At 38.7% G+C, this 19,784-nt stretch overlaps 1 protein-coding gene across 3 annotated transcripts in view; it reads left to right on the top strand.

The window, feature by feature from the left end:
- The window catches only part of PIK3R1 (phosphoinositide-3-kinase regulatory subunit 1), an 82,524-nt gene that overhangs the window by 41,476 nt on the left and 21,264 nt on the right, over positions 1-19,784 (top strand). For 2 of the 3 annotated variants that reach the window (XM_006119162.4, XM_075932352.1), the window contains exons 3-7: positions 8,396-8,488; positions 10,405-10,479; positions 14,652-14,780; positions 15,676-15,877; positions 16,048-16,127. In XM_006119162.4, coding sequence (XP_006119224.1) covers positions 8,396-8,488; positions 10,405-10,479; positions 14,652-14,780; positions 15,676-15,877; positions 16,048-16,127 — 579 coding nt within the window. Of the gene's footprint in view, positions 1-1,605; positions 2,068-8,395; positions 8,489-10,404; positions 10,480-14,651; positions 14,781-15,675; positions 15,878-16,047; positions 16,128-19,784 lie in introns of those variants that run through there. The other variant, XM_014571548.2, reaches the window with a different exon arrangement.

The following is a 19,784-nucleotide window of genomic DNA, read 5'->3' as shown; positions in this document are numbered from 1 at the left end:
TTCAAAATAGTTATTTTAAAATAACTGCTTACTAAACAGGTACATGATGTGCAAACAAACCCATATGTAGAATACAGATAGGGACCACACATCTTGAAGAACCCTCAGTCACAGGTAAGTAACCTCCATATTTTGTGTTGATAAAACATCATTTGCATGAATTAAGAGTTTCAGTGTCTCCAAGGATGTTTGCCTGTAATTGATGAAAGCCAGTTTGAAGGTAGTAACTAGGATACAGACTCTCTCTCGTTAATGGAAACTGCCAACTGATGGTCTGAAAAAAGGGAAGTTTTTGGGATAAGACTTAGAGCTACTTTGTGCTTACCCATCAGGCTTTGTAAAACTGTACCTTTGTATCAGTAGAGAAAATATAGCACTTTTGCCTTCCTGAATCTCACTTGCTCTGTATTTTAGAGTCCAGATTTGTGCACAAGTATGTGTAGACTGGTTTATCTCAACTTCAAGTAGTGTGGTGATGGGATTGTTTTATTTCATTGATTGTGGTTGGATTGTGGTGATCATTTGTTTTCTAAGCTGCCAAGCAGTTTATTTTGTCGCCTTTAACAGGTGTGCAAAGATTGCCTCATCTCTAATTTGTGTGTTCATTTAACTTTTAAATAATAAACTGCTCAGGGATTTAAACTCAGTCATTATGAATTATAAATTTAAATGCAGAAGCTACTTTTGGGAATAGGGATGCTAAAATGTTTTTTTTTTCATTTTCCCCTACCAGAGTTGTACATATCTGTTTATTTCCTGTATTTAACTAAATGTGCAAACAGCCAAGAACGATCATTTATTTCCCATCAATTTTCAATACTTAATATGAGTGCTAAATTATCTGGAGGTTCTTTTCCAATGTAATAAATTATACTGAGGGCATCCTTTGTATTTGAGGTTATTGTTTGAAAATAATGTGCTGAGTGGTTCCTGACATACATTGCTTCTTAATCAATTTCGTAGTTAATTGTGTTGAATGCATTACCCAATCCACATATACTATTATATATTTAAATATAATGCTCCTCAGGATTTACTTGCTCAAATATGATGTGTGCATGATATACATATGAAGAATTATAAAGTTGAGTGGACAAAATAAGTATTTTTGCACAAATACAACAAGCTCTGAACATAGTAGGACCTATACGCTTTCATATATCAGACTTGCATGCACCGCTCTGGTATTTGCACATGCAGTTTAAGTCTTCACAGTTACACATACCCATGTCTAAAAATCTCAAAAAAAAATGTGTGGAATTATTTTGGTTCCCATGCAGATTCAGTTATTTATGTATGATCTCTTCTATGAAAGCCTTGTAAATGAACTTTTTTTCCATAAGTGTATCTTATTACATTTTAAAGAGCAGGCTTTTAATTCTATCCACTTTCATGCTTCTTCCAGAAGTAATGAAAGATTTGGCACAGAAACGTGTGGATCCAGTATTCCACCTTTAAATTTCCATTTGGCTTTGCCAGGTACTAACTCTGAAATATCTCTTTTTACTGAGAACTCCTCCAAAAGGTGCAGCTGTGTGCTGGTTTCATCTTGCACTTTAGCGCTGTTGGCAGCGCTTAAACATAAGGTATGCTGTGGTCTCCCACCCATTGCTGTTGCCTTAGAGCTGTTCAGGCCTGCCTGTATTAGTGAGAGAAGAGCTCTCAGATTGGAGGGAATCCTGACTTCTGTTTCATCTGATTGGTTACCACTGTGGCAAGGTAAAAATAGAAGTAGTGGAAAATTCAGCATTTATGATGTGTCATCAGATGGCTTTCTACTATCTGAGATACATACTACTCCCAGGCATAATGACTGGCACAGAAGGCATTAGTAGCATCTAACAACTCAGAATTTTCATAGTTTGGAGACAGTTGGATTTTTTTCAAAAAAAGTTTCAGAATTTGTTTTGTGAAAAAGTGAAATGATTACTTTAAGTGAAAAACTGATTCTGGATTGTAGCAAAGGAATCTACAAAGTTGCTCAGATTCTTAAGAATGGATTTGGTTCTCCAAACCTGTGTGCTGTGCTACAGCATGCTTCAAAGCAAAAGATAATTTTAAAATCAGGTACTTAATGCAGGCTGCATGTAGGGTTTGATTCTTTGTGCTTTCACTAAAAATGGCATGCTTTAAAGGGGTTTTTTCCTTCCCACAGAAGCTCTCCTGATGTATGCTGTCTTTTGCTCTAGAACATCTAATCCGTGTGCAGGATGTACTTGTTTTACAGCTTCAGAAGTTAAAACAGAGACTTTTTCCAGAGTTGGTCATACTTTTTCCAATTCAGTTGCTGCCATTTCCTTTCAGTACTTTAAAAGTGAAGGGCACTGTGCAAAATCTGGCTTTCTTCTGTGTAAATGTTATGAACTGGCATTTAGTTCTAAGAGCAGCGTATAGTCTCTATTCTGGCAGACATGTGTTTTCTGAGGTCTTTCATCTTGAAATGTCTATAATTTTCAGACTTTGCCAAAGGTGGAAAGTTTATGCTCTAAACTCCCATTGACTGTATAATGCTATGGGAATTTTATAAAGGAAATATGTTGAATAGTGTAAGTACCAGCAGAGAATAGAAAATTGTAGAATTGTTTAAAAAATTGATTTTTAAATAGTATCACCTAAACTTACATTGTGACATTTAGTCAATTTTGTGCATCTATGTTATTCAGTTGCATTGTCCTTTTATTAGCATATTAAAAGATTATTTTGTTTTGTAAAAATCTTTTTGTAAAAATTTTATAGCCCTTGTAAACTCTTTATTTCTGTTGTGTATTATTGTGAAATGGAGATTTATAGCCCAAATAGTCACGAATTCCACAATATTTTATCACTTATGGAATTATAAAACAATATTATTGTGGTTTCAAAAGCATTCTAAATACTTGCAAAAATAATAATTTCTTTGATGGAATAATGTTATTTGTGGCTGTGGAGAAAAAATGAAACCAAAATTCTCCAACTCTCTTTTTTTTCCCTCTGAAACAAACTTTTTCTTTTGAGAAACAGTAAAGGAGGGGTTAATTTTTTAAAACAAGATTAAAGTGCTCTGTGTATATTTATATGCAAATATATACTTCAGAGAGTGCTTTCTTTTCACTAAAGCCTTTATAATCCAAGACTGATATGTCAAAAGAGGATTCGTGCACAGGTTAAATAGCTTTTAAATTAGGCATCGGCGTGTATGAGAGTGGTATGAGTGAGTGACATTTTTAAACGTGGCTCCCTAGAGTTCATTTTTTAAAAACATGGCCTAGTTTTGAAAAGTGTTAGGCACCAACACTTCTCATTGATTGAGAAGAACACCAGCTGCTAGGACCTAAGGAAGAAAAATTGGCTACATAAGTGACTAAAGATGGATTTGTATGTCCACGGTTTTGGGTGGAATTTTCAAAAGTGTCTAAATGAGTTGGGAACATAAGTCCCATCGAAAAATCATCTCTGTTCTAGCAGGACAGATTTCAGGGTCAAAAGACAGGGCACGGAAGAGGGGTGACTGTTTTTTTTTTTTTTAAAGAAGAGTGGTTCTGTGCTTAGGTGGGTTTTTACAACATTGACATATAGTCTTTAGCATCACAGGGTCCTAGAGCTAACTTCTGCTTCTGTTTCCAGAAGCATGACATGACGAAGAATCTATTTGCATTTTGTTTTTTTCCTCACAGTTGCTTATCCTGTTTAAAATATATATGAAAAGCAAAGGAAAATAAGCTTTCCGTATTGGAGTAGAGCAGATGCTATTTGTGTCCCTCTATCTTTGCCCTTTTGAGAAGAAAACATGTCTTCAGAGATTCTTCTCTGCCTTCCTCGTGGCTTCCTCCAATTACATGAATCCTTTGGAGACACCAGAAGCATATTTTTTCATTTTTGGTCTGCCTGGACTACACAAAGTATTTTATTGAACTTACAAATAAAAGTCAAGTTAGAAATTAGTTGAAGGATATCCCTTTTCCTAGAGACAGTTTAATTTTTCTAAGTAGGCATTTGCAATGTGTCCGTTATCAGAATATCTAGGCCAGGGTGGGCAATCATTTTTGCATGGGGGCTGCTCCAAAATTTTGGTAAGTGGTCATGGGCTGAACTTTTCTTTTATATTAATGAGGGGGTTCTGGGGTCTGAAATGAAATGTGTGTGCAGGAGGGAGCTCTGAGTAGAGATTGGGGTGCAGGAGAGGGTGCAGAGTCTGGGAGGGAGTTTGCATCCAGGAATGGGTGCTGACCGGGACAGGAGGCTAAGGTGCCAGGCGCAGGCTCTGGCCCTATCTGGAGGGTGCTTATCATAGGCAGCTCCTAGCTGGCGGTGCAGGAGAGCACTCAGGCAAGCAGGCTGCCTGCTTGCATGGGTGTACTTCTTGGGGAGAGGGGGAAAGTGGGCTGCTACACATTGCCCATGTCTGCAAGCACTGTCCCTGCAGCTCCTATTGGTCAGTTTCCAGACAATGGAAATTGTGAAGATGGCACTGGGGGCAGGTGCAGTGCACTGAGTACCACTGCCTCTCCCTGCCCCAAAAGGCAGGTAGAAACACGCTTCCTAACAGCAGCTGGCCACTTCTGGGAGCGACTCCCACTGGCCAGATGCAGCCCGTGGGCCATATTTTCCTACCCCATCTCTAGGCACTGCTCACTTAATGTGACCTAGTGTAGCTCTCAAGTTCCTTCTATTGTATGAACCAAAGAGGATACAGTGAATTAAGATCAGTATCTGGACCCTCCCTCTCCTGCTTTCTCTCCAACCCTCTATCATCCTGGATGTCATTTAACCCTGCCTTCCCCTTTCAGTTTTGTCATAGCTCTGCATCTTGCCTTTAATTCAAAGAATGAGGTGAGCATCTCTGCTCAAAACACATGCCATTTTGTGACTTGGCAGGTGGAAAGTGGGAGAGTAATTAATGCAATTAACTGCCTAACCAAGCAAAAGGTTACTTGTGTCATGGGAAAAGGTACTTTCTATTTTTAAAACATATTCTCACCTTGATGTTCAGAGGGATTTTATGCCTTTGCCTTTCCAAACATCAGAATGAGGTTTATTAATAGGCGTAGTAGTGTTAAATTATATCTTGCAATTGATATTTTGTAATTTGAGGATTTTCTTGGCAGAGCCTTTGGTTTGACACTGTCATATTCTTTGAATAAATATACATTATGGCAGATACATAAATTATAAGGCCAGACGTGACCATTAGATCATCGTCTGACTTCTGCTATATACAGATCATTACATTTTACTCACCCACCCCTGCACTCAGCCCAGTTACTTGTCTGGCTAAATAACATTTTCCAAAAAGATATGCAATCTTGATATGAAGATATCAAGAAATGGAGATTCCACCACTTCCTTTGGTAGTTTGTTGCAGCGTTTATCTGCTCTCACTGTTAAAAGTTGTGCCTAGTTTCTAATCTGGTTCCTACGTGCCTTTTTCTACTGCATTAAACATCATATTAGTACCTGGTATTTTCTTCCTGTGAAGGTACTTGCACCACTGCAATCAAGCCACCATGTCTCTATCGTCTTCTTGATAAGCTCAACAGAGGAAACTCTTTAAGTCTCTTCATATGTCATTTTCTCCAGCCTTCAAATCATTGTTATGGCTTTTTTTCCCACTTTTCCCAGTTTTTCAACATTTTTTTAAAATGTAGCTACCAGAACTACCTCCAGCATTGTAAAGAACAGTAGTTAAACTACCTCCCTTCTATCCACTATTCCTACAGTTTGTGTATATCTAAGGACTGTGTTGGCTCTTTATGCCATAGCAACACAATGGGACCTCATGTATCAGCTGATTCTATTATTAGCTTTTTCATTATTTTGCCTGGGATGGATGTCAAAGTAACTGGACTTTAGTTTTCTGCTTGCCTTCTTGAATTGTGATACAACTTTAGTCTTCTGGAATTCCTTGGTAGTCTAAGATTAATTAAAAATTAACATTAGCAAGCTTGAGATAACTTCAGACAACTCTTCGAAGACTTTGGGTGCAAGCTAGTTAGGCTTCCTAATTTAAAAATGTTTATCCCTCCTAGATGATGTCTTAACATCCTGGACTGGAAAGTACATCATCATCCTCATGTGATTCAAACATATCATCATATTTTTTTTCTAAATACATAATACAGCCAATTAGTAAACATTGCCACTTTCTCTGAATCGTTATTAACATTTTAACTATTTCCATCTAGCATTGGGCCGTGTAAACAAGTTGCCTCCTCACACATGCCCCTTCTGTCTTCTGCCACACCTGGACTCTTCATCAGAGCTCTGTCCCACTGTCAGGACAGCAATACAGCCTTTCCTTCTAGGGTGCAGTCCTGCTTTTCCCAGTGGGAATTCCCACAGCCTCTCTGCTGGGAGAATCCTTGTCAGAGGAACATTATCCCTGAACCTTTCAAGGTTCCTCTGGGATGCAGTTCTCCAGTAAGGCGATGCCAGCAGGTAAGCCCTCTGCTATTCCCCTCTCCTTCAGCCCTTGCTGTCCCTTGGCCCCAGTGGAGAGCCAGCAGATATCTCCCTCTCCTAATTCTCCTGGCTACAACCATCCAGCCCTGGCTCTCTGACACCAGCCAGCAAAACCATCTTGCTGCTCTGCTGCCCTCTCTCAGGAATCTCTCTCTCTCTCATATATTTCTTGCTGTTCCTGACTGAACCTATCTCGTCTGGGTCTCTTTCTCACCGGGCCTGTTATAGCTCCCCACATGATGCCCCACCTTCTTAATTGGCCTAAAAAGGAGCTTCTGGACTGGAACTTGAGCACTGAGCCTTGTTTCATGCCTATGCCATTGCTAGGATATTTATTCCTAATATATGTTAAAAAAATCCTTCCAATTTCTTTAGCCCTCCAACCATGAATTTTTCTCTGATGCCTTTAGCCTCTCATATCAATTTTCTACACTACATAACATCTAATTTCTATCAATGGATATCTGTTTTCCCTTTCTCCGTTTGTTATATATTATTATTTAATTCTAATTGCTGTCTTCACTTCTCCACTGAACCAGGATGAGCTTTTTGCCAAAATAGTTCTTTCCTTGATTGGAGAATTGTGGCTTTTTAGCCATCTAATAAACTCTTCAGAAACAATTCTTAACATTCATTCACATTCTGTCTACATATTTCTTCCCAATAAGTTTTGTTCATAATATTCTTCAGCAGTGTAAAAGTAGCCCTTTTTGAGAACCAGGTTTGTATATTACTGTGTGTGGGACTGTTCTCTGTTTGCCAGTATTGAATGTAAGAAAGTCATGATTACTGGTTCCTATGCAACCTCAAACTTCCAGTCCACTGAGTAATTTGTCTTTATCCGTCATAATCTGTCAATCATGCCAGATGTTGCTGGCAGCTGTTTAGTTTGAATATCTTTCTGTAAACGTCCTTGCTTTCAAAAAATTAAACAAAATTGTTTTTAAACTTTGAAATTACTCTTTTTGGCAAACAATAATGCAGTTATCACAGAGCTAGAATATTCTTTTATCCAGTTTGTTCTTACAGTAAAGAAATTGCATTGTGTGTGAACTAACTTTAAATAAATCAGTTTGCAGCTTTGCTTCACTTTGCAAAGGCTTCCTTTTAGAGTATCTTATTTTTCTTTGTTTATTGATCATTGTACAAAACAGGAGGGTCTCTGCATCAAGGGACATGTGTTGTCATTATTGTGAACCTATAAAAATTAAACTGCAACTGTTTTTGAGCTTTCACATTAATGTGACATGTTGATTGTTCCTGCAGAGAGGGCATACAAATAGAAAGCTATTTCATTCAGTAGATTAGCATTTCCAAGGACATATATATAGCTCCCTCATCTGGTGCACCATAGGAGAAAACATTTTACTTCCAAAAAAGTGTTATTTTTTATCCACCATTGAGAATTGTATATGGCTTCTGTACGAATTCTATACTTTATTTTACTTTCCAGGAATTTTTAAAATTCATTAATGATTTATAAACCCTTTTGATATTCTCTGAATGAAGGTGCCATAAAATGTATTTTCTTCACTGTTTATCATCACTTTTCAATCTTGGAAAATGGATTTATGTAAGTACAAGAAGTGGTGGTCTGGAATACGTGGAGGAACAATATGGCATGAAGTGGATGGCTGTGCTTAATTAAAAAAGAAGAAAAAAATAAAATAAGATAATTTAGGGGAATATTTATTAATATTGTGCTAATTATGTACTGGAGGTTTATCTTTAGTTTAAATATAGCAATGATATTTAGGTTAGGTTTTTTTAAAAATTAGGTAGTTGTGTAGTGTTCTACCTTGGATGTAGAACTGATGAGCAAAATGTCTACATAGACTTTCATAGCTGATAAAATGAATTTGTTCAGTGTTTAAAAATTAACTAGTTGCATTATATTGCATGACTTTCATAAACTGAAATTGTATTTAACTGTTTTTTATCTGATTTTTTTTAACAGCTTTTACACTTCCAGATCTTACCGAACAGTTTTTGCCTCCTGACGTTGCTCCACCAATCCTTATCAAGATAGTGGAGGCTATTGAAAATAAAGGTATGCTGCTGAATAGTCTCCTAGTGTTTTAATTATGTTTATGAACAGGAATCACAGGATCAGGTCTAGAGTTTGTAAACTTCCCTACCAAGGGTTTGTGATGTATCACATTGCTCAGTTGGTGTTCAAGCAAATCTAGTCATAGCCTTATCTTGTCAAGATATGTGCTCAACAAAATTTACTTGGGTTACACAGGAATAATGCAGCTTACACCACTTGACACCTAGTAACCTGCCACAGAGCTAAAACAGAGATTATCCCAACATTTCAGGTTTTGAATAATATACTATAAGTATCCAACACAACAAGAGTAATTGCAGAAACGCTTTGCTATGAGAGAACAGAGAAAAACAGCTCAAAACACTAAGTTTTGGGAGGTGCAATTTCCTCTCGAAGAGACAGTCCTTTGTTGCTACTGTCTGTTCAATCAGCCAGTATTTGTTTTATGCCCTTTGACTTTTCTCCCTTTCCATACTCCTAGATGTCCCTCTCTGCCCTGGTACCTTCTTCCCTATACCATTCTCCCCTTCTACTGGCTTCTCAGTCTCTTGTTCCTCACCTGTTTAAGTAACACTTTATCCATCTCTTGCCTTCTTACCCTCATCTTTCTCGAGCTTCTCTCCTGATGTCACCTTCATCAACCTTAGGTGGTCAGGTGATACCCACTGTATCCTGCTCTCTTAGAGGCCACGTAGCTGGACAACACAAGATTTGTGGGCTGGCTATTAATCAGCATCAACACTTTGAGGATTGGGAAGGCACAAAAGTTTAACGGATGGATTGGGGCTGCTGATGCCAGTACTGAGAGCCATAGACTAATGGTAGGCAACATCCTCAGTCACTGTTTCTAGGAGGCCTCGCTGGATGAAGCCTGTATCCCTTGGCATGCTCTTTAATTTAAAATATGGAGGAAAAAATCATACATTTTATTTCATTTAATTAAATCTTACATTTTATCCTTTCATTTGGAAGGATGTCTGCATTTTACAAAGTATACATAGGGGTCACTCCCTCCCCCACTGAAATGGGGCAAATACAGGGCAACTGCTAAAACATAACTGCAACAACCCCTAACACTGACAACTTGTGTACTGCGTGTACGAGTATGTGATCAGTATCTCTGTAGTCAATAAAGTGAATATGTAGAAAACAGTTACTGATTGGTTTTGGGTAAGAACAGTAAAGTATCCCCCCAAAGGAAAAATAGCTCCTTCAGCTTTGGGTAACATGCTCTGTCATAGTTTAATGAATTATGTATTTCCAAACAGTTTTTCAACTGTTCCTTTCCCTTTGAGGCAGACAGTATTGTCATCTTGCTCAAGTTGTATTTCTAGGGTGGCAGGCCCTGAACATCCCCTTCCTTTTGGTGGGACACTTGCTTCTACTTCATTTTCTCTGCCTCCTCCTTGCATCCCGTCTCTTCTCATTTTATGAAGGCACTTGGGAGAGACAGGAGCAATAGGACACACACAAGGGAGCAGTATTTCCTAGAGGGCTTAGGCCAGCTGTTCCTTAGCTGTAAAGGTGTGTAAAGTGGCAGGGAAAGTCTAGGTGTTTACTACTGAACTGAGCTCTGCTCCACTGCAGGCAGACCTTTACCTTGGCTAGTACCCACTCCTCCTTCTGCTGGTGTTAGACTCCTAAAGCTAGAGCTTGGTGACTTGTTTGAGGGTGGGTGAGAGAGTTAGGGATTGGCTGGATTTCTGCTGTTTCTTGGCTGGCAGTTTCTGCTGTCCCAGTAGTTTGCTGGCATGCATGCCAGGAATGAGATATTTTCCTGTTTGGTATGTTATTGCCCTATAAAACAATAGCATGCAGTTCTTTGTCATAATATATAAGAATTATACTAACTTATAGTGTAAATAAGGACAATAGAAATAGGTTGTTTCATTTATCCAATCTATTGTGTTTTTAAGGTCTGGAATGTTCAACGCTGTACAGAATACAAGGGTCAAGCAGTATTGCAGAATTAAGACAAATGTTTGAGTGTGGTAGGTACAATTGTTCTTAAAAATAGATTTTGTATTTAAATTGAACATTTTTTCTGTGCCCTCCATTCAAGCTTTATAATTTTGATATGTAGTTGGTATGGTTTTTATTCCATTATTGAAAAAATAGCTTTGAAGTTGAACCTCATGCATTTGCCATAATATTAATTTGTCTAGTCTCATGGAATAAATATTTTTCTCCAGGTCCCTCATTATACCGGTATTTTATCTGAGAATAATCACTTTAATGTATATTAGTAACTTAACTCTTTGAGGACAAAAACAAAACAAAACAGGGCTCTGGGAGAGGAAAGGAGTTGCATTCAGCAGCAAGATAAAGATGCACTGTCCCAATAATGCTGTGGGCTAAATTTTATTTATACATGTACAGCTGCATACAGTTTTGTGCATACATTAATAGAGTCAGCCTGCTGCTTCACTTGACTTGGGGGAAGGAGTTGAAGGAGATGCTTCTGGCTCTGTTGCATGTTCTCTGCCTGGTTCTGTGGTGTTGCTGAAGGAAGAGGACCTACATGATGATGCTAAAATGAGCAGGGATTTACGCAGTAGAATTCCTCCACCTCACATGTACAAAATGTGCCCCCAATTCCTGTGTCTCTTTCCACCTTCTCTGTAATGAAATCCTGGGACATGCACCTGGTATCTCTCTTCTCTGGCCCCTGCAGTAGCCCTAGTGGGGTGGGCAGATACCCATGTGGCTATTTGTCCTCTCACCTCCAGTCATGGGTACTAGAATTAGGGGTGCTGCAGCACTCCTTGGCATGAAGTGGTTTCCATGATATTCAGGGTTTACAGTTTTTCAGTGGCTCTCAGCACCTCCTCATACAAATTGTTCTAGCACCCCTGTGCCTCTATCTCCTTTAGCACTGGTAAATTGTGATTGTTAAAAATATAAAACCTAATTCTCTAATGGAGAAGAGCCACATCCTGTCAAATTGTGAAAGAGCTTTTTGAGCATTATCCGGGCTTCTGCGAGCTGTGGGAGAGAGCATGCATATAAATGTCCCCTTTCAGAGCAGAACATGAGGGTGCAAGGCATCATGTCACCGCATGAGGCTAAGAAGTGAAACTGATCACACATGGTAGTGTCAAAGGCACAAAATTGGCAAACTCTAAAAAGGGAAGTAATTTCTCTACTCTTTCAATTTTAGTAATTTACAAGTAGTTAAAGGTTAAAAATTGAGGAGGAAATTATTTTTTAGTTCACTATGTTTTAAATCTAGCTGGCATCATCTTGAGTGATGGGAGAGAAAAGTATGCAATTGTGGGGTTAGTAATAGAAGTTCTGTTCTTCAGCGCAGATTAAATACTGACTTTCCAAACCACAAATACTTGAAACTCTTAATTTATTGAAAATCCATATAGCATCTCACATATGAAATATACTTTTAGGAAAAATCCACCTGCGTCCTGAGACCACTGTAAATCTGGGATTTATCTATATTCTTGGTCAAATAGGGATGTAATAGAGTAGTCAATTAAGCGGGTGATTATCTGTTAACTTTACTGGCTACATGCAATTCATAAGAACATAAGAACATAAAAAATTTCCACTCCCTCCCCCCTCAGCTCTGCAAGTAAATATTTTAGAAGGCTGGCCAACAGGTTGGCTCACTCCCAGCTTACACTGGTCCTAGCATCAATCCCTTCTGCGGTCCCTGCATTATTAGGGGACTGGAGAGTCAGTGCACAGGCAGGATGGCTCAGTTCCAGCTCAAGCCGGGTCCTGGCAACTACCCCTGCTACAGTTCTGCGTTATTAGGGAACTGAGCTCCTAAAGTGCTTTTAGTACAGAGCCTCAATGGGTGTATTTGCCGGGACCCACCTCGAGCCAGGATTCAGGCAGCCTGCTCATGTGCCGGCTCTTAAAGTGTGTCTAATGCACAGCCTCAGTGGGGGTTGCTGTTGGCATCCAGTGCGAGTGGAACTGAGACAGCCTGCCCACATGCCGGCTCCCAGTAATAATGCAGAGCTGCAGTGGGGGTTATTGCTGGGACTCCGCTCAAGCCAGGACTGAGTCCTTGCAGTGCTAACCCTTATCGATTAATCCTGTAGTCGACAAATTTTTGTCAACTACACAGTTAATGATTTACTCACTGCTTAACATCGGAAGTTCAAAATTTAATTGGGTTGGAAAACTGAAAAATGTGGCTTTAACCTTTGAGGAACTGATTGTCCTTCATTCTTCTTGAACAGTGCTGACATTATTCCAGTAAACCAGTAAAGGTGATCAAAAAATTAAGCTCACAACAACAGCAACAACAAATAGCTTGCTCTACATCAAATAGGTCCCTTTCTCACTAATTCTCTAGTTTCAGTAGTCTGCGATATTTCTTAGAGACGCTGGACCAATGTCCAATGGAACCCAGACTTGATCCAGCTTGATCCAGCATAGATAATTAAAGCTATTATTAGTGATTAGTGTAGTGTGAGTTTTTGCATCAAATAAAGGTGCTTTTTAAAGAATTATTTCCCTGTTGTCCCCTATTCTCCAACCCAAATTATTGGGCCCTTTAGAACTTTTTGGATTTAGGAACATTTGTGAGAGCTTCAGGTCAGACAGGAAATCTGTCAGGCTTGTAAAAACACTTCTAAAATTGTAATATGATGATTTTGACTTCTTGACCTTTATCCCAAGTCGTAATTACACTAACACACCACAAGCCATTGAAACTGTGCAAATTCAGATAGCTGATCATGAAACCAAGCACTCAGTTCTTCAAATATATCTATACATGCTTCAGTTTATTCACATAAGTGTTTGTAGGTTCGGAACTTGATTCACTAATCAAGCTACCAATAAAAATACTGTATCTGGACCCATCCCTAACTGTGGATTCCTTCTTACTATAGTAGTGTTTACACAAAATATTTACATGTAAAACAGACCCATTAAAAATATCCTGGTGTCTTAATAACTTGCAGCCCTATATATTACAAATATTGCCACAAGCATCATTTGTAACTTTTTGTAGTAACATTTGAAAAGTAGGTAGACCCCAGGTCTTCTTTATATAATTTAAAAGATTGGTTTATAAAGAAAATAAGGTGTTTTTAAACACTGTACTTACTTCAGAAATAATACCAGTGAGGGTATAATAACCTTCACTATGGGCCATCTGCAGAATTTGAATTCAGGACCTTCATTGCCAGTACATATAGCACTACCACTTTCAGTAGTAATTCTATCAGGTAGCAGATAGAGTACATTGCCAGTCTCTGTGTAGATTACCTGTAGAGGGGACATGAGACAGCATGTTACAAAACCATTTCTTCAGTAGGAGAATTTGTGTTCTTATACCATTTTCATGGTATTTTTATACCATTTACTATGTGTTCTTATACCATTTACATGGATATTTTCCTGCATTGGATATTAACTCCTGTGCATCGTTTACAACTTATCATTTATTAGTCAGAATCTCTTAATGATTGAAGGCGCCGAACCCTGTCACTTAATACAGTATATTGAACAATTTTGGTATCTGCTGTGAGAATTCACTGTACGTTGTAAATACAGACTGAGCACCTCTGATCTGGGACTCTCTGATCTGGCAACATCTGTGGGCTGGACCAGAGAGCTCTGGCGGCTGGGAGTGGAAGTCATATGGGAGTTTGACTGGAAGCAGAGCCAGTCTGGCTGCCAGGAGCCCAGCTGGGGATGGGAGCAGAGCTAGTCCAGTGACTGGGGGCCAATGGCCAGGAACAGAACCAGGCGGTGGGGCGAGCAGCAAGGAGTTGGCATCCGGAGCCCAACTGGAGCAGAGAGCAGAGCCAGTCCAGTGGCTAGGGGGAGCTGTGAATATGGCCTGGGCCAGGAGTGGAGCCTGTCTGGTGTCAGGGGGCAGCAGCCAGGATGGGACGTCAGCAGGGAGGCTGTTGGTCTCCCAGCAGAGCCCAGAGCTCTGGAGAGGGGTGGCAATTGATCTCCCCTAGTCTGGCAAACTCCCTCTTTCAGGTCCCAATGGTGCCGGGCCAGAATGGTCCAATCTTTAATACTTTTCAGCAAAGACTCATTTAGATGCCTTCAGAAATTTCTTACAAATTGTTCTGCATAAATCAGAGTTAGGTTTTCTGTGCTGGTTTAATATGAAATGACAATTGTAAGGTCTTCTGAAATTTTTAAATTGTATATGTCTGGAATTTTTCTTCAGATGCGTCAGTGGATTTTGAGCAAACTGATGTACAGATCTTATCAGATGCTCTCAAGAGGTATCTCCTGGACCTGCCAAATCCTGTCATTCCAGCATCTGTTTACAGTGAAATGATTTCAGGAGCTCAAGGTAGGAATGTGAAAGTATTTCCACTCACAGGGGGAAAAAAAGTATGTTGGGGTCATTAGTAGCCAGCATAAAGTGGCTGATACTGTCTTGGCCTATATTGCAGAAGATTTTTGCACACCACAATAAGTGGTGCTCATAAAAGAAACAAAATGTCTTTTAATCACATACTATATGTTTTGATAAAATCTTCTGAAATTACTTAATAATAAATATAATGAAAATTGTAAGCTACTATAATGTTTGCTGTGTTCAGTAAGTAAGAATAACTGTGCATGCACTGGTTAAAAAAAATCAAGGACTTGTGTGCAGAAGGACTTTCTGTGTGCAGAAAGAGCTAATTGTTAACCTTTTATCAGTGCTGGCAAAGTAAATGTATTAGAGAACACAGTGTTCTGAAGTCCATTGGCAGTTATGGAATACAAACCAATAAGTATGTGAATATAAGGTTCATCTTCAGTAATGGTCATTTCAGAGAGTACAGTTGATAACTCTCAGTATGTGGGCCTATCACATGTGCTAGGGGCAGGACATTGTGGCTGGTAACCTTCAAAATTAGGAAAGCACCTGTGGATTCTTATCTACTGCATCTCAGAATTACCCAATCACGTATTACACTAAACACAAGACAGACTTCTACCAGTATGCACTGCACATATTGTGGTTTTTACCAAACAAATGTTCTGTTTCCATTTTACTTTTATATAGTTGTTTTCTTCTGTTACTTGAGTTTTTCACTTTTGCAGAAGAAGAAACAAAGAGTCCAGGTTCTAGTGAAAGACAGACTATTTTTTTCTGTAAAATTGATATTTACCCCAGGGGACTATGTAAAGGTTTCAGTTTACTTGTTGAATGTTGCTGCTCTGATATCAAAAGACTTTTGTCTATTTGCTTGCAGAAGTTCCGAGCTCAGACGAATATGCTCAATTGCTGAAGAAACTTGTCAGGTCTCCAAATATACCTCACCAGTATTGGCTCACTCTTCAATATTTACTCAAGCATTTCTTCAGACTTTGTCAAACCTCCAGCAAAAGCCTCTTGAATGCAAGATCCTTAGCTGAAATTTTCAGCCCTCTGCTATTCAAATTCCAGTTAGGAAGGTATGTGAGACATCTTAATTAATTTGTAAACATGATAATGTGGCTTTGTTTTACAGAATAGTGAATAAGTTAATGTGTAGGAGTAGTGCTCATGCTGTTATGACTTTTTAAAAGCATTAATGTAAGCGTTTATATTTTTCTACTCTTATTATGTAATCAATGTCTTTCAGCTCTGATAATGCTGAACACTTCATAAAAATCCTAGAAGTTTTAATCACAAGTGAATGGAATGAGAGACAGCCTGTACCAGGTAAAAAAAAAAAATCATAGTTTGCATTTTAAAAAGTAATTATCCATGGATGATATTTAAAATGTTCAGAAAGCAGTTTGGTGGCCATTATAGATTCATTATTATTTTCTTCAAATTAAGTAAATTCAATGTAAAATGCATTTAAAGTAATAAAATTATGGGTGTAAGCTGATATGCAATAGAAGTTAACTTTTGTTTTCAAGGAACTGTCTTTTACTCTGAAATAGTTTTTCACTGAATAATTTGTGCAGATTATTTCATAGCTGTAGAATTTGTATTGTTTATTATTGAACACAGTATGAAAAATCAAGAATGTGAGATACATGTGAAGCATGTACTTTTTATATTCCTTGCTATTAAAAGCGGACAAATTCTGAAGTCAGCTTTTGCTCACGCCTTTCTAAGCATATTTCTTCAAAAGAAATGTGCCCAGTGAGGATTAATTAAAGAACTCATATTTGGTCCTCTGTTTAGCTATGTGTATTTTTCAACCCCCATGTGTGGAAGGATTTTTCTGTCAAAACCTACGTTCTTATTAGGGCACTTACAATCAAAAGTGGTTCAGGATAGCTAGTTGACACATTTTCACTGTATGTGCTAGCACTCAGTTCATGCAAGCAAAGGTTAGTGCTACTTTATGTAATAGATTGTATTTGGAATCAAGTGTTCCTCTTTTTCTTAGAATGGGTGAGGCAGTGGTGCTAAACATCTGCAAAGAAACTTGTTGCTGTGTAACGCGACTTTCTCACTTCAGAAAAGCAAGCACATTTTAATCTAGAGAAGCTGAAAGCGATGGCTTACAGTAATTCACTTTACTACATATTAGCAAAAGGTACTTTAACAAAGAAATGGCCAACATGAACAGAACTTTGTTTTTATGTTCCTCCCTCTCTGCTTCCAAAATACTGTAAAGAGATCACTGCAGTAAGGTCTTGAAGGATTGGGTAAGAATTGGAAGAACTAGTGCAGACTTCTTAAGGCATTGGAACAAAATATCTTCCAAAGCTACTGTACATTTTTCCATAGCGTCTTATAAAAATGTGTTTGGAGAAGCCAGGGGGGTACATTTAGAAGAAACTGAGTCCTCAATTGAGTAGAGAAAAAGGTTCTTCAAGTGGAAGGGATCAAAAATATAAGAATGGCTTTTCATATTGCATTGAACATCTGTATGTAACTTGCACATAATGGATTAAAGAACATTTTTGTTCTTGCCATATGTTATTAGCTTTGAAAATTAAAATAAACATTAAATCCCATGGTATTGCAAAGAATTGTAAGTGCAGATAGCATGGATTGGCACGAAAAGGTTAATAGTTGTGCACACAATTTAGAAATTGAAACTTATGCAGCTCCAGAGACTGGAAGGTTGGTGGATGTTCAATATGCTAGTGGAAGTATCTTAAATGGCAGTTATTCAGACCACTTTGCTGCACTGAGTGATTAGCTATGATGCTCTCGAAAATGTTGATAGAAAAGGTGTCAATGCTAGGAGAACAGACTGGGGATGTGGAAACCAATTATTCTGAAATAATCGTATATTTAGGTTAGGACAGAGCACAGGTGTGTCTGCCATACTCTGAGGAATTGATGCTACAATGATTTTCATTGAATTACTAGATAGTTATTTTTTACAAATTCTTTTGAGGTAACTTTGGGATGGATATACACATTTTGGAGATTCTACTTGCACGGCCGTTTTAACCTATCACTGGACCTTAGACAGATATGCACTGTTCCAGGGCCATTGAAGAAGGGAGGCTGGGAGAGGAATGAAGAACTCGCCTCACAGTGGCAGCTTCTGTTCCATGGGTCTTCACCCAGCTCCCCACTCCACTTGCTGTGGCCTAGCAGACAAAGCCATAGTGCCTGTTGAGTTTGGCCCATCACTAGTTGATTTATGATGTTGCAACCTAGCACAGAGTGTCATAGTACCTTTATGCTTGAGGGGCAGCCAGGCCAAACTGAAGCCATGCTGTGACCCTACATGCCAGGAGTGGGGAGCCAGCTGAGCCCCCAGGTGCAGGAGCTTCTGCAGCAGGGTGAAAATGGGACGGGCTTGCTTTCTAACATCCTTCCTGTGTTTCCTTTCAACTCTGGTCCATGATTGCAGTGCCAGGGCAGTGTGCGCTTTGCAGGGACTCTGCATGCCCTTGGTAGGACAAACAGGAGGAGGACTGTGGGCTATGATTTTGGGTTTCCCCGTGACTGAGAGCCCTAGGCACATGCCTATTTGGCCTCTGTGTTAATCCAGTCCTGACTACTAGGTTTAACTCTGCATTTTGATAGGATCTGTTATAAAAATTTCCACTGTTATCAATATATTTCAAAATGCATACATGGCAAAAGGGCATTCTGTGTAGTAATTGCCATACTATACATAATTTTTCAGTTCAGTATAACATCTTCACATCCATTAACGTGTAAGCCAGAAGGTTTCGGCCAAAATGTCAAACTTGGCAGCCTCTGATTACTTCCTTTCAATCCTGCTTCTGAAAAGACTTTTGCTTGTGCTTAACTTTGCATGCCTGAATATATATATTTTTTTTGACAAGTTGAGCATGTGAGTAAATCTTTGCAGGTTTAGGATCCAAATTTCTGCTTGCTCTCCTGAGAAACTAAGTCATTTATTTAGAAGGACAGAGTTGCCATAGCTCCCATAGAAGATTTAAGGACACATTTTTAAAAGTGTTCAGCCACCAGCAGCTCCTTACTGTTCCTAAATGGAAATTGTGCTCTCATGAAAATTTGCCCCCTCATATCATTTAGGTAGCTAAACTAGAACTTTTGACTTTATTGCTTTACAATCCTAACTGAATTGTAATAGCTATGAATAGGGAAGAGAAATTTGCAATTTACGAAGGCAGGGATGCAAAGCTGTCTCCCAATGCCCTATAAACCACACACAATGTAAATGTTCTATCAGACAAAAGTACAATAAACTGTGGTTTGTGTATGTTATATTTTAAGATGACACAAAAATGCATCAGTGGGCTTCTGACTGTCTCTAAGAAAGTGTCTCCTTCTCTTGTATGGCTTTAATTTGCTGAACATTTTCCCTTCTGAATGGAAAATCTGTCATTTCTAGATAGTTCAGAGGTATATTGCACCATAACTGAGGGTGTGTCTAGACTACAGTTTGTTTTTTTAAAGTGGGCTTTTTTCCAAAAAACTTCACCTGCGTCTAGACTTCTGCCGCGTTCTTTCGAAATTAAATCGAAAGAATGTGGCAGTTTGTTCGACAGCAGAAAACCTAATTTTACAAGGAATAACGCCTTTTTTTGAAAGTGCTTTTTCGAAAAAAAGCGCTATTGAACGCAAACAGGGCTTTTTTGAAAAAGAGTACCCAAACTGCCTGGGTGCTCTCTTTTGAAAAAGTGGCATGCTTTTTCGAAAGAAGTGGTTGCAGTCTAGACTCTCTCTTTCAAAAGAGGCTTTTTCGAAAGATTATTTGACAAAAGCCTCTTTCAAAAGAGGCTTGTAGTCTAGACATACCCTGAAAGTCTAAAAATAGCACACCCTTAAGCCTATGCAAAATTCACTGACAAAATTAATTTCTTATATCTGGTATGCTGCAGAATATTCATGTGCTGAAATGTTGTTAATCAGGCTCTTTGACAACTCTGGCTTGACCTTCAGTCAGGGATGTTGCCAGATACT

Source organism: Pelodiscus sinensis, chromosome 6, assembly GCF_049634645.1.
Source record: "Pelodiscus sinensis isolate JC-2024 chromosome 6, ASM4963464v1, whole genome shotgun sequence".
NCBI classification, from domain to species: domain Eukaryota; kingdom Metazoa; phylum Chordata; order Testudines; family Trionychidae; genus Pelodiscus; species Pelodiscus sinensis.
The sequence above is the reverse complement of the archived record's forward strand: the minus strand, read 5'-3'. Positions and strand labels throughout refer to the sequence as shown.